The following is a 14358-nucleotide window of genomic DNA, read 5'->3' on the forward strand; positions in this document are numbered from 1 at the left end:
TACCTGGTGTTCCTCCTCGATGTACCGCCTGATTCTCTGCAACAGGTCACTTTTCTCGGTAAGGGAATTGATTTCTCCTCATTGGGCTACCTGGTACTCCTTGAAAAGCCGTCTGAGACTCCTCCTGGGTAAGCTACTTGGTGCTCCTCCTTGGTATGCCGACTGGTAGTCCTCTCCGAGGAAGTTTTTTCAAATAATTTTGGAAAAAATTCCCAATTTCTTTACAAGCACTATCACAAAACACTTTTTGGCATTTTTTAGTCACTGTTCTAATCTTAATTCTTTGGTCTTTAATTAAAATAATTGCTTAAAAATTTAAAATTTTTTTTTTATTTCTTCCTAATTGAAATTTTCAATTTCCATGAAAGTTTCATTGGAAGGTGAATGTTGTGAAACATAGTTTCACTCAAAGACGTCAGACGTGATTGTCACTTTTGATTGTCAGCTCACCCCTGCTTTACAAAGTTAAGGTACTCCTTTAAATGAAATCTTTTCTTTTAAGGAGTTCCTTTAAAAAGTTAAGGTACTCCTTTAAATGAATTCTTTTCTTTTTAAAGAGTTCTTTTTTAGAGTTACGGTACTCTTTTAAATGAAAACTTTCTTTTTAAGGAGTTCCTTTACAAAGTTAGGGTACTCCTTTAAATGAAAACTTTTCTTTTAAGGAATTCTATTTTAGAGTTAAGCTACTCCTTTAAATAAAAACTTTTCTTTTTAAAGAGTTCCTTTACAAAGTTAAGCTACTCCTTTAAATGAAATCTTTTCTTTTAAGGAGTTCCTTTACAAAGTTAAGGTACTCCTTTAAATGAATTCTTTTCTTTTTAAAAAGTTCTTTTTTAGAGTTAAGGTACTCTTTTAAATGAATTCTTTTCTTTTTAAGGAGTTCCTTTACAAAGTTAAGGTACTCCTTTAAATGAAATCTTTTCTTTTAAGGAATTCTATTTTAGAGTTAAGCTACTCCTTTAAATAAATACTTTTCTTTTTAAAGAGTTCCTTTACAAAGTTAAGGTACTCTTTTAAATGAATTCTTTTCTTTTTAAAGAGTTCCTTTACAAAGTTAAGGTACTCTTTTAAATGAATTCTTTTCTTTTTGAGGAGTTCCTTTACAAAGTTAGGGTACTCCTTTAAATGAAATCTTTTCTTTTTAAAGAGTTCCTTTACAAAGTTAGGGTACTCCTTTAAATGAAATCTTTTCTTTTTAAAGAGTTGCTTTACAAAGTTAAGGTACTCCTTTAAATGAAATCTTTCAAATAAAATTAAATGAATTTCTTTTTAATAAATTTAATATGGTCAATAAATTTAATATGGTCAAGCGCGAAACGCCCACGCAAGAACCAAACTACGCGAAAATGAATTTTCTTTTATTTAATTTAATATGGTCAAGCGCGCAGCACTCACGCAAAAAACCAAACTACGAGAAAATAAATTTCTTTTTTAATAAATTTAATATGGTTAAGCGCGAAGCGCCTACGCAAGAACCAAACTACGCGAAAAAGAATTTCCTTTTTACTATTATTGTTGGTTGGTTGGTTCTTGTGTGAGCGCTTCCCGCTTGACCATATTAAATTCATTAAAAAGAAAATTCATTTTCGCGTAATTTGGGTTTTTGCGTGAGCGCTGCGCGCTTAACCATATTAAATTTATTAAAAAGAAAGATTTCATTTTCGCGTAGTTTGGTTTTTTGCGTGAGCGCTTGACCATATTAAATTAAATAAAAAAAAATTCATTTTCTCGTAGTTTGGTTTTTTGCGTGAGCGCTGCGCGCTTGACCATATTAAGTTAAATAATAGAAAATTTATTTTCTCGTAGTTTGGTTTTTTGCGTGAGCGCTGCGCGCTTAACCATATTAAATTTATTAAAAAGAAAGATTTCATTTTCGCGTAGTTTGGTTTTTTGCGTGAGCGCTGCGCGCTTGACCATATTAAATTAAATAAAAAAAAAATCATTTTCTCGTAGTTTGGTTTCTTGCGTGAGCGCTGCGCGCTTGACCATATTAAATTAAATAAAAGAAAATTCATTTTCGCGTAGTTTGGTTTTTTGCGTGAGCGCTGCGCGCTTGACCATATTAAATTAAATAAAAGAAAATTTATTTTCTCGTAGTTTGGTTTTTTGCGTGAGCGCTGCGCGCTTAACCATATTAAATTTATTAAAAAGAAAGATTTCATTTTCGCGTAGTTTGGTTTTTTGCGTGAGCGCTGCGCGCTTGACCATATTAAATTAAATAAAAAAAAATCATTTTCTCGTAGTTTGGTTTCTTGCGTGAGCGCTGCGCGCTTGACCATATTAAATTAAATAAAAAAAAATTATTTTCTCGTAGTTTGGTTTTTTGCGTGAGCGCTGCGCGCTTAACCATATTAAATTTATTAAAAAGAAAGATTTCATTTCTGCGTAGTTTGGTTTTTTGCGTGAGCGCTGCGCGCTTGACCATATTAAATTAAATAATAGAAAATTTATTTTCTCGTAGTTTGGTTTTTTGCGTGAGCGCTGCGCGCTTGACCATATTAAATTAAATAAAAAAAAATTCATTTTCTCGTAGTTTGGTTTTTTGCGTGAGCGCTGCGCGCTTGACCATATTAAGTTAAATAATAGAAAATTTATTTTCTCGTAGTTTGGTTTTTTGCGTGAGCGCTGCGCGCTTGACCATATTAAATTAAATAAAAAAAAATTCATTTTCTCGTAGTTTGGTTTTTTCGTGAGCGCTGCGCGCTTGACCATATTAAATTAAATAAAAAAAAATCATTTTCTCGTAGTTTGGTTTCTTGCGTGAGCGCTGCGCGCTTGACCATATTAAATTAAATAAAAAAAAATTATTTTCTCGTAGTTTGGTTTTTTGCGTGAGCGCTGCGCGCTTAACCATATTAAATTTATTAAAAAGAAAGATTTCATTTCTGCGTAGTTTGGTTTTTTGCGTGAGCGCTGCGCGCTTGACCATATTAAATTAAATAATAGAAAATTTATTTTCTCGTAGTTTGGTTTTTTGCGTGAGCGCTGCGCGCTTGACCATATTAAATTAAATAAAAAAAAATTCATTTTCTCGTAGTTTGGTTTTTTGCGTGAGCGCTGCGCGCTTGACCATATTAAAGAAAATTTATTTTCTCGTAGTTTGGTTTTTTGCGTGAGCGCTGCGCGCTTGACCATATTAAATTAAATAAAAAAAAATCATTTTCTCGTAGTTTGGTTTCTTGCGTGAGCGCTGCGCGCTTGACCATATTAAATTAAATAAAAAAAAATTATTTTCTCGTAGTTTGGTTTTTTGCGTGAGCGCTGCGCGCTTAACCATATTAAATTTATTAAAAAGAAAGATTTCATTTCTGCGTAGTTTGGTTTTTTGCGTGAGCGCTGCGCGCTTGACCATATTAAATTAAATAATAGAAAATTTATTTTCTCGTAGTTTGGTTTTTTGCGTGAGCGCTGCGCGCTTGACCATATTAAATTAAATAAAAAAAAATTCATTTTCTCGTAGTTTGGTTTTTTGCGTGAGCGCTGCGCGCTTGACCATATTAAGTTAAATAATAGAAAATTTATTTTCTCGTAGTTTGGTTTTTTGCGTGAGCGCTGCGCGCTTGACCATATTAAATTAAATAAAAAAAAATTCATTTTCTCGTAGTTTGGTTTTTTCGTGAGCGCTGCGCGCTTAACCATATTAAATTTATTAAAAAGAAAAGATTTCATTTAAAAGAGTACCTTAACTTTAAAAAAAAGTACTCCTTAAAGGAAAAGTTTTCATTTAAAGGAGTACCTTAACTTTGTAAAGAAACTCCTTAAAAGAAAAGATTTCATTTAAAAGAGTACCTTAACTTTTTAAAGGAACTCCTTAAAAAGAAAAGATTTCATTTGAAGGAGTACCCTAACTTTGTAAAGGAACTCTTTAAAAAGAAAAGAATTTATTTAAAAGAGTAGCTTAACTCTGAAAAAAGAACTCCTTAAAAAGAAAAGATTTCATTTAAAGGAGTACCCTAACTTTGTAAAGGAACTCCTTAAAAAGAAAAGATTTTATTTAAAGGAGTAGCTTAACTCTAAAATAGAATTCCTTAAAAGAAAAGTTTTCATTTAAAGGAGTAGCTTAACTCTAAAAAAGAATTCCTTAAAAAGAAAGGTTTCATTTAAAAGGGTACCTTAACTTTGTAAAGGAACTCCTTAAAAAGAAAAGATTTCATTTAAAGGAGTACCTTAACTTTTTAAAGGAACTCTTTAAAAAGAAAAAAAATAATTTAAAGGAGTACCTTAACTTTGTAAAGGAACTCTTTAAAAAGAAAAGAATTTATTTAAAAGAGTAGCTTAACTCTGAAAAAAGAACTCCTTAAAAAGAAAAGATTTCATTTAAAGGAGTACCCTAACTTTGTAAAGGAACTCCTTAAAAAGAAAAGATTTTATTTAAAGGAGTACCTTAACTTTTTAAAGGAACTCTTTAAAAAGAAAAGATTTTATTTAAAGGAGTACCTTAACTTTGTAAAGGAACTCCTTAAAAAGAAAAGATTTTATTTAAAGGAGTAGCTTAACTCTAAAATAGAATTCCTTAAAAGAAAAGTTTTCATTTAAAGGAGTAGCTTAACTCTAAAAAAGAATTCCTTAAAAAGAAAGGTTTCATTTAAAAGGGTACCTTAACTTTGTAAAGGAACTCCTTAAAAAGAAAAGATTTCATTTAAAGGAGTACCTTAACTTTTTAAAGGAACTCTTTAAAAAGAAAAAAAATAATTTAAAGGAGTACCTTAACTTTGTAAAGGAACTCTTTAAAAAGAAAAGAATTTATTTAAAAGAGTACCCTAACTTTGTAAAGGAACTCTTTAAAAAGAAAAGATTTCATTTAAAGGAGTACCCTAACTTTGTAAAGGAACTCCTTAAAAAGAAAAGATTTTATTTAAAGGAGTACCTTAACTTTTTAAAGGAACTCTTTAAAAAGAAAAGATTTCATTTAAAGGAGTACCTTAACTTTGTAAAGGAACTCCTTAAAAGAAAAGATTTCATTTAAAGGAGTAGCTTAACTCTAAAATAGAATTCCTTAAAAGAAAAGTTTTCATTTAAAGGAGTAGCTTAACTCTAAAAAAGAATTCCTTAAAAAGAAAGGTTTCATTTAAAAGGGTACCTTAACTTTGTAAAGGAACTCCTTAAAAAGAAAAGAATTCATTTAAAGGAGTAGCTTAACTCTAAAAAAAGAACTCCTTAAAAGAAAAGAATTCATTTAAAGGAGTAGCTTAACTCTAAAAAAGAACTCCTTAAAATAAAACTTTCAATTTTAAGGAGTACCTTTAATAAAGAATTCCTTAAAGTTGCTTTATAAATAAAATTAACATATCTGTATTCGAAATTTTTATTTCCGCAATTTTCAAAAATTTTGTAAATCTGCCGTCATAAAACTTTAGTGTGGTGCATGGTGTGCGTCGAGCCGAAGCAAAACGAGTGGAACCGAATTTTGTGAGAGCGCAAGGAGCAAAAATATCGAAATTTGTGATTTCGCTCATTTTCGCTCAATTATTTGCCCCTCGCAATAACCAATAAGCTTCCCCTCAGATTATGGATATTGCTTTTAGTTTGTTAAGAGAGGAGATGTTATGTACATATGTATGTTAGTATTTCCGGCACATTCCAACTTGGAACTTCATCACGCAAAATGTAGTCGCGCGGGAATTTCGGGCACAGCCCCCATATAACTTCCGCTTTTGAAATTCCACCACCCTCCCATGTGGAAATTATGCATTATATCCTGGATATACTGCGGGGATTATATTGTATTCAATGGCGTGAATTAATTAACAGTTTAACTCTGCGGCAGTGAGCATTTGTAAATTTTGGCAGTGAAATGGTGGTGCGGCCCTGGAAAAGGATTATGTAGTGCTTGCAAATTGTAAGCTTCCCTCCGCATGGGCGGCGGGGGTTGGATGTTTATAAATGCACATGTGTAAACGATAACAAATGATAACTTTTATTACACATTACTCACAACCTATTATTCACCATGGAGGGTTTGGCCGCATAAATATTTTACGAAGGGCTGCGTAATGCGGTGAGGGAAGGAAGATTTTGGGTGAATGACAAGTTGCGGGGGGTTGTGTATTCACAAAAGATAAAAACGAAGCATTTCTGGGGGGAGCCATGGTACAATCTCAATGATGATGTCTCCCTATGTAGGGCTATTGAAAGAGATTGAACTCGCATATATACAGTGCGGGGGAGGCAACTTGAATTTCAGGCCCATTACATTATATAATGGCATTGGGGTGGGGGTGGAGGGAGCATTTTGAACGCACACAATATATCCAAATTGCAGAATTTCTGTAAAAGGTTTGCACTTTCAATGAAATATGGGAAAATTTTCACACAAGGACTCTCTTTCCATTATTTGAATATACTTATAATCAATTTTCATGAATTGATAAGATTGATGATTCAATGGGAAAAATAAAAGTGGGAAGGTTTTTTTTTATTGGTTCTTTAAATCGTTATCGCTTCGTTATGAAAGAAGAAAATAATTTTCTTTAATGTAACAAACAATTTTTTAAGAAAGAAAAGAAAAGGAAATTTGTATATTTTCACGAAAGAAAAGACTTTCAATTTTAAAACTTGAATTTTTCCTAAAATTTCAATTATAATCTATTCAAATCAACTAAATCAAATAAAAACGAACAAAAAAGAAGAATCGGTATTTTAAAGAAGAGCTCTGATTGGCTGATAAATTCAATTGAAGCATTTTTATTGGCTACAGCTTGCTTAAAAGGTGGAAACTCGATGCAAAGTTAATTTAAATAAAGTTTTTAGGAACTCCTCTTAATTCTTTTTACTCATTTTATAGATTTCAAAGATTTTCAGGGATTTTAAGGTAAATTTTCGAAATATTTCAACAAACCCCTTCTGATAAAACTCATCCACCCCACCCACGTTCTCACCCCTAAAATCTGCTTCACCATCGTTACATTTATGGCAGTATAAATATATCAGAATCAAACGTACCTCTCTTCAATTGTCGTTGGGAGCATTTGTCTCTGTCGAATAACGCTCATGAGATGCTTTCCGGGGGAGCCACCCTCCGATAAGTATCCGTTATCAATCTCCATGTACTTGCTAGAGAGGGACTTGAGGCCATCGCTATCGCTGCAGTAGCCTTGATTTGTTAGCTCCTCCGTGAGTCCTTGCACAATGAATTGCCGATGGCTCCTTGAGCCTCTCGTGGGTAGTGTCACGTGACTGTTGTAGCCACGCAGGAGTGGTCTCATGGGTACCACAGCCACGGGTTTCTCCTCCTCCCCGAGGGATTGCTTCGAAGGAACCGTGTGGAATTTTTGATCACCACGTAGGGGTTCCGATGCACCACGATACGCTGGATGCGGTGGAAGCTTGTCGACTTTGCGATTGGGGATAACTGTTCGCAGGGGTGACTGTATGAAGGAGGCACGTGAATGAAAAATATCCGATCCCGACTCTGAACTGGGGCGATATATCACACTGGATTCACTGGAATTTGAGTGGAGACCCGTAGAGGTGCTGTGTGTGGAACTGGAGTGGGTGGAATCAGTCATAGCAATGCTGGGTGGATGCTGATTTGCGGGCATTGCACTCGGCTGGATGGGCACCTTCTCGCACTCTAATGGATTAACTACTTGTGTTTTGTGGTCCACCTCTGATGAGGCTGATATGTATGCATTTGCCTGATGATGTTTGTTGATATTGACGGGCGCCGGGGATATGTCCAATTTGCTCTGCACTTCTGCATCTTCGGCCTTTGCAGCGGAAGCGGGTGGTTTTGTTGTACCCTTAATTGCTGCCATGGGTTTTGGAATGCCCGTATTTGCATTCACGCTCACACTGGATTTTGAAATGCTCGACAAACTGTTGCGACTCTCGGAACGTACTTCAATCTTCTGCATTGCGTGCTTACTCTTCCCCACCGATGTGACACTCTCCGCCTTTAGTGGTGCTGTGCTCTTTTGTACTTTCGGTGCAGCCGGGATGTGAGTGTCGGACTCCTTCCTACCAGCAACAGACGTCCCCTTCTCCCCTTTTGTCTTCACCGAATTGGCGTTGTTCGCCTTTGCAACTGCCGGCTGCTTCGTGCTACCCACTTTCTGGGACTTTTGGTCGCCTTTCTTCCCACCCGGTCCAGTCACTTTATTGCACTGATACTGCCCATCGTTGAGACTGAGACTGGAATCACTCCTCTCACTCCGTGCCGAGGAGAAGCCACTGCTGGAGCTGGTGCGCTTCGACGTCTGTTGCTTCGTACGGTCGGACTTTTCGCGGTTGAAGAGTTTAAATTTGTGCAACATGGATTGCTTCTGGCCACCCTCGGTGGGTAAACTCCCCGTAATACTCCCATTGGGGATGGAGTTTTGACTGGAGTAGGGACTCGGTGGGGCTTTCACCATTGGTTGCGAATGACGCAGACTGAAATCATACAAACACAGCATTTTAATGCAAGGCAATTGGTAAATGTTGCTACAATATTTGCCAGGGTAAAATGTTCTATTTATGCAAATTGCATGATTCCGTACCTATTGTTTCCCTTATGGAGCGGAGAGTTGGATGCTGTGGATTGCTGTGAGCCCCCATCGCCAGCAATGGCACCTGACTGCTTAGACAATGTGGTAGCGGCTGCAAAATAAAATGCATAAAAACTTAAAAAAAAAAAATAGCGAAGTAAGAAGAAAAAAAAACTTTAAAGTCTCCTAAAAAGTTCATCCACACATTTAACCCATCATCAGTGATTTGCTCTCGCTCTCTTCCTCTCTGCCTCTAGGAAGGGGATTCTACGATGATGTGGCAGTTTACTTTTTGCAAATCCTCCCCCACAGCATAATCAAGATATCCACCCGTGATTAATTGACACACGCACTCGAACGCATTAGTCCCATTAGTCCCTCATTTTTTTTTGCTCCTAGCATATCCTATGACATAATGTACATACTTAAGGACATTAAATAGCAAGGAAGACTGCTGCATGGCAGAAAAAGGAAAAGATTTCTTGCAAAGTGCTTGAAAATATGATATTCCATAATGCTGAGCTAAAAGGATTTTAAGGATAATTTTTAGTGGTTTTTCTTGGCAGTTTATTCATTTATACTTTGTTCAATTACTTTAAATTCCTTAGGTACGTAAGAGCTAATTACATCGCTATATGCTTATATATTCTTAACATAAACGATGCACATTATACATAATATTACTTACTTATGTAATTACGTAGGTATTTAATGAAAGCAATTGTAATTAATTGAGCATATCTTTATAAATTAAGGCACATCGTCGTTTCGGAGTACAAGACAGAAATCTATAAATAACATTACTTTTCTCAGCATTTTTGTCTCAGATTAAACACAAAAATGTTGCAGAATATCACTCAGATTAATCAAAATTGAGCAAAAGATGTTTTTACTTCGTTCTTCGTGTTGCTCTTAAAATTTTCCTTCCAGGAAAATCATGGGATTTTACAGAAATCTGTGAAAAATCGTATATTGATTAAATATAAAACAATCTAAAAGTCAAATTCTTTGTTTCATTTTCTTTTAAAACTTAAACATAATGAAAAATTAAATAAAAATAAAAATAAATTAAGTTAAGAATCTCTTGACTACATCTTTAATAGCGATAGCTTTTATCACTTTTTCTGATTAATCCAAAAGAAAATCATTTCATGCAATAAATCCATCAACATGTAAGAATTTAAATGATCCAGAATAGTGTGAGAATTCCAAGAAATGTCGTTGATAAATTTGGTACAAGATAATTTTTCTCGGTATGTGCAAAATGTGATGAAAATGAGAAAATGGTTGGAAAATATTTCATGCGTTTTATGTGAAATCCATGTTTAGGACTTTATGAAAATGTCACGAGGATTCTCTTTTTTTTTGTTACACGTAATGCGTGCTCTTGTCAACATCCAAGAAATCTCTTCTCTTTTTTTTTGCTTCCTCTTGAGTGTTGTAAAATCGTCATGGTCTCCAAAAATATTGGATTTAAATGAGAGATGAGAGAAAATCATGAAACACCCCGAAGGGTCTTTCAAATGTCTCTCAAGGGAATGTATTTATTACACATTTAGCTGAAGAGATTCCTCATTTTCCACTCCACACTGAAAGGACTATATAAAATATTTTCCTTATGATACTAAATATGAAACTACTCCCTTTTGCTATAATAGAAATTCTCCCTTTGACTTTTCTATTGTATGGAGGAAAGTCTAAAATACAATGAAGATAGAGGAAGATGCTGTCGAAGCTGTTGAACTACATAAAGAAATAAAATTAATAAAGTCTAGTTGTGAGTAATAAAATACGAGACATCTTTTTCCATACAGTACACAAGCAGTTTTGTGCTGGGTATGAGAGAAATTAATTGATGAGCTTTAATAGTTTACTTGTAAATTGAATTGTCAATAAATATTAATATAAATTGGACCTCCCACTGGTTTTTTGCCTACCTAGAGAGGCCTCACTGGGGCATACGGTGAGAAATGTACGGTGAATTTAACATAAAATATCACACACAGCTGAATTTATCGTGCTTGCCCTTTAAAGGTTAAATATAAAAGACTTGCATACATATTACACAGCATCACTTACAAGCTTGTTGGCCTGGAGTTGGTGGCAGTGGTCGCACCTTGTCCGGGGGACACCTCCTCGTAACAAGAACCGTGGCAGGTAGAGGAATGGCCGTACCACCATTCGGACCAGCTTTGGCATACGACAGAGGAAGTTGTCTGTGAGCAATGAAAGAGAAGTAAAAAGAAAATTAATTTACTTACTTAGTTATTATTTAGTAGAGAGAGTCTGCTGCTTCTTTTCTTTTCTTTTTATTAGAAAACGAAATGCGATTTTGCCTTCTTCTTATTTCCATCTCACGTAAATGATATACATATAAAAAGTGTTTGTGAAACTATCTATTTGAATGCTTGTCATTTATGTTTTTCTCCAATGCATTTGGTGATGCATAAAAACTGAGAAGCATGCAAAGAACACTGGAAAGAATCGTAGGCGTACCCGGGGCTTGTATTTCCACTTCTTCTTGTACATTTTATAAACTCCCGTGAGACAACTTTCAAAAGTAATCTTACGTGCATCAAATGCAAGACAAGAGTCTAGGAGAGAGTTTCATGATATACTCATGAAAAAGTATGCGGAAAATGTTATTTTATTTTTTTTAATACTTGAAGCACTTCAGGGGTCATTTCTGTACCCTTCTTCAGAATTCAGCTTGGCATTCCGAGGGTTAAATGTAAATTTATTCGTAATCTAATCACAAAAGATTTTTTTATTGATGAAAAAGTTCTACGGAGAATAAAAAAAACTTAATTTATTTGACAATTTCCCATTGCTAAAAGTTTTTCATCATAAACCTACTTTTTTTCTCAATTATAATTTTAAATTGCAAATTGCAATAAAAAAACGGTATTGGATTTTTTTCTGCGGATGCATAAAGGTATCATCGGAGAAGAGCTTAAAAAAATGTGAGGTGAAAATTGAAAAAAAAAGAGCGGGATAAACAAGAAATTTGCATAAGAGAGAATTTTTATTCAGCATGAAGCACCATGAGTTGTGTATTGAACACAAAGAATATTTTTGCTGTAGATGGTTTTTTTTATGTGGAAGAGTTGTGATGAGACTCTCCTCCTAATACCTTCTGACATCGGGTGAAGTGGGAAGACTATGGCACTTTCTGCCTTTGTGATGGAGTGATGATGAGGAAGAATTTCCCATTTTTCTCCTTCCTCCTGCTCTCTCTCACTGTATTTACTTTCACTTGGCACAACAAAATAAAATAGCTGCTTTCTCGCTGTTGTAATGTTCTCTACACAACTCAGAATTATTGCTCATCTCAAAATAGTTCTCTGGAATGGATGATGAACACTTTGTGGGCACGAGATTCTGACGAAACAAAAAGGTACCAACAAACACTGCGTGTGCGAAAAGACATGCTTCCAGCAGAAAGCATAATAATAATATTTTATAATATAATATTCACTGGCAAAAAGCCGCTTAAATTTAAACCACCGCACATCATTTACAACCACACACCGCACCGTGTCTTTTCTTTAACTTCATCAGCTTCACAAATAATATATGTATAATATAGGTAGTTAGTCTTTTATCCTGGTAAGTATATACCTAACGCATAAAAGTACCAACCGCAGTTATTTCCATAATTTCATTCCTTATGATGCGTGAATGAAATAAATTTTAATATTTTATACAAATGTCTGGCGAGTTATGAATTTACAAGAGAAATGAGCGTCGGAGTCGATGTTTATTTCAGTCAACCCTCCTATGCTACCCCTCATAGAAATTTTCGGGGATGAAAAATCGATAAAAATTCGTGGACCAAATGAACGCACACACAGAGCGGAACTCTCTCTTTGTGAAAATCTAACTATTTATATACATATATAAATTACAAGAGGAGAGTTTGAATCACAACACAACTAAAAAAAATTTCTACACGTTTGTTCTATATATCACATTTTAGGAGAAAATTAATTAAGATTGAATTCTTCGAGGAAGAGCATCGTTGGGTGTTTTTTTCTCCTGTTGTTTTTGGTACTTCTTCCCAAAACAGCAGAACACACTTCAAGAGATTTCTCTCGAAAAAAAAAACATCAAGTAGTGTGAATCCGTTCCAGAACGATTCTCGAGCGCGTGAACAGTCCGAGGCACAAAGCGAGACTGTGCTCCTCCGATATCTTTCCACGTTATGAAATATACACAATGCTGCACCGCACGGCTCAAGTTGCTACTGACTGACAATATCACCAACCATGGAATTTTCTCCTTGCCATGGATAGAGTTCACACCCATTGAGGAATAAGCTCTGCACAGAGAGAATGGTGCGCATTTCAGGTCTCTTTGACACTATAGGTTTGTCGGAAATACCGAAGAGACAGCATTAGCATGTCTTCGAAGGTCAATAGGTTTCCCATTTTTCAACAATGAAGAATTTCCGGTATCTATAATCATAAATATGTAATTTTTTTCGTACAGATGTTTCACCGCGAGTAGCAATTTTACATTTTTATAAATTATTGTTTGGATTCTTAAATTATTCGTTAGAATTTTAAGAGTAAGAATATTAGGTTCATTAACCCTGGTAGGCTCACGACTTGTCAAGAAACTCATTAGGAATGTTAGTTTTTTTTATAATAATTGAGAATAACCCTCCGTATGCCGGGTGTGAATTACTTTAGTAGTGTTGTGTTTAGTAGATTACTGATTCCAGACTGAGGAGGAATCATGGAAACTCACAATTTTTCGCAAATTAAACAAAGAGTCAGGTTTTCTTTATATAGTTCTTTATAGTTTTTTTTAATGTTTTGTAAATTCTTAATCAAAAGAATATTTTTTCAAAAATTTTCAAAGATTTCTAGAATTAAATATTTGAGACATCAGCAATTGGAAAACGAACTTTCTGCAATACATTTTTAGATAATAACACAAATCATAGCCCTGGGGGTCGATCTTTTACCCTGCTTGGCATACAGAGGGTTAATATGTGTGTAAGGATTAGGACTAATTTAAAAATTATATTTGTACCTACAAAAAATAATGAAGAAAAATTCCTTCTTTTATAAGATTGAACAGATTTATCTTAAGAATTTAATTAAGAATCTACCTACATATAATCTGTGCTCAGTTTTTCCCCCAGGAATACAACTTTTCATTGAAAATATTTTATTGATCCAAAAAAAAACCTTTTCCGTGGAAATGGGGGAAAATGTTATTTTACCTCGCATGGAAAATGTACATAATTTCATTTGGTGAAAATTAGCTCCAGTATATTAAGTTTCCGCACTATAAAACCGCCAGAGATTCCATGTGAAGGAGTAAAGAGAGAGAGAAGTAAATGGCGCGCTCCCTATTAAACCCAGTGTGTGTCGCTCCTGCTCAGTGTGGTGTATTGTCACCCTCCTCGTTGGTCCTGCTTCATCTCGCCCCCTTATACCCAAATGGTAAGACCAAAGTATGTATATATGGTTCCGTGTTAAAAGGCAGAGCCGGGTGTGTGGCGCACACTGTGTATGTGTATGATGTGTAATGTACGGCGAATGGGTACATATGCCGCACAAGATTTACGATCATTTGGGGTGAATTATTGGGAAATTTTTGGGAATGGTAGTTGGCACAAAGAGGCGACACTACATGCGCTCCAGAACTCATTTCAAGTCCTGCCAGCAACAGAGAAAGTGATTGTAAAAGCGCGCGACTTCAGTTTCCATATACGAACAAACCCACAACATTTCTGTTGTTATTGCCATCTTCACACATTATTTACCATTTCTATTTCTATTTGTACATAAACTCGGCTTCTTTTTCCCATCAAAGCATAAGTATGTGTACCATAAACATGAATGTAAGATCTTTGTTGTTTATATTTTGTAATATG

The 14358-nt window shown here is 34.9% G+C and overlaps 1 protein-coding gene across 6 annotated transcripts in view; it reads right to left on the reverse strand.

The window, feature by feature from the left end:
- Positions 1-14358, reverse strand: part of LOC129788932 (protein sickie) — a 105503-nt gene that overhangs the window by 72578 nt on the left and 18567 nt on the right. For 5 of the 6 annotated variants that reach the window (XM_055825396.1, XM_055825395.1, XM_055825397.1 and 2 more), the window contains 3 exons: positions 10548-10684; positions 8481-8580; positions 6943-8373 (listed from right to left, as the gene is read on the reverse strand). In XM_055825396.1, coding sequence (XP_055681371.1) covers positions 6943-8373; positions 8481-8580; positions 10548-10684 — 1668 coding nt within the window. Of the gene's footprint in view, positions 1-6942; positions 8374-8480; positions 8581-10547; positions 10685-11601; positions 12647-14358 lie in introns of those variants that run through there. The other variant, XM_055825399.1, reaches the window with a different exon arrangement.

The sequence above is a fragment of the Lutzomyia longipalpis genome, chromosome 2, assembly GCF_024334085.1.
Source record: "Lutzomyia longipalpis isolate SR_M1_2022 chromosome 2, ASM2433408v1".
NCBI lineage: Eukaryota > Metazoa > Arthropoda > Insecta > Diptera > Psychodidae > Lutzomyia > Lutzomyia longipalpis.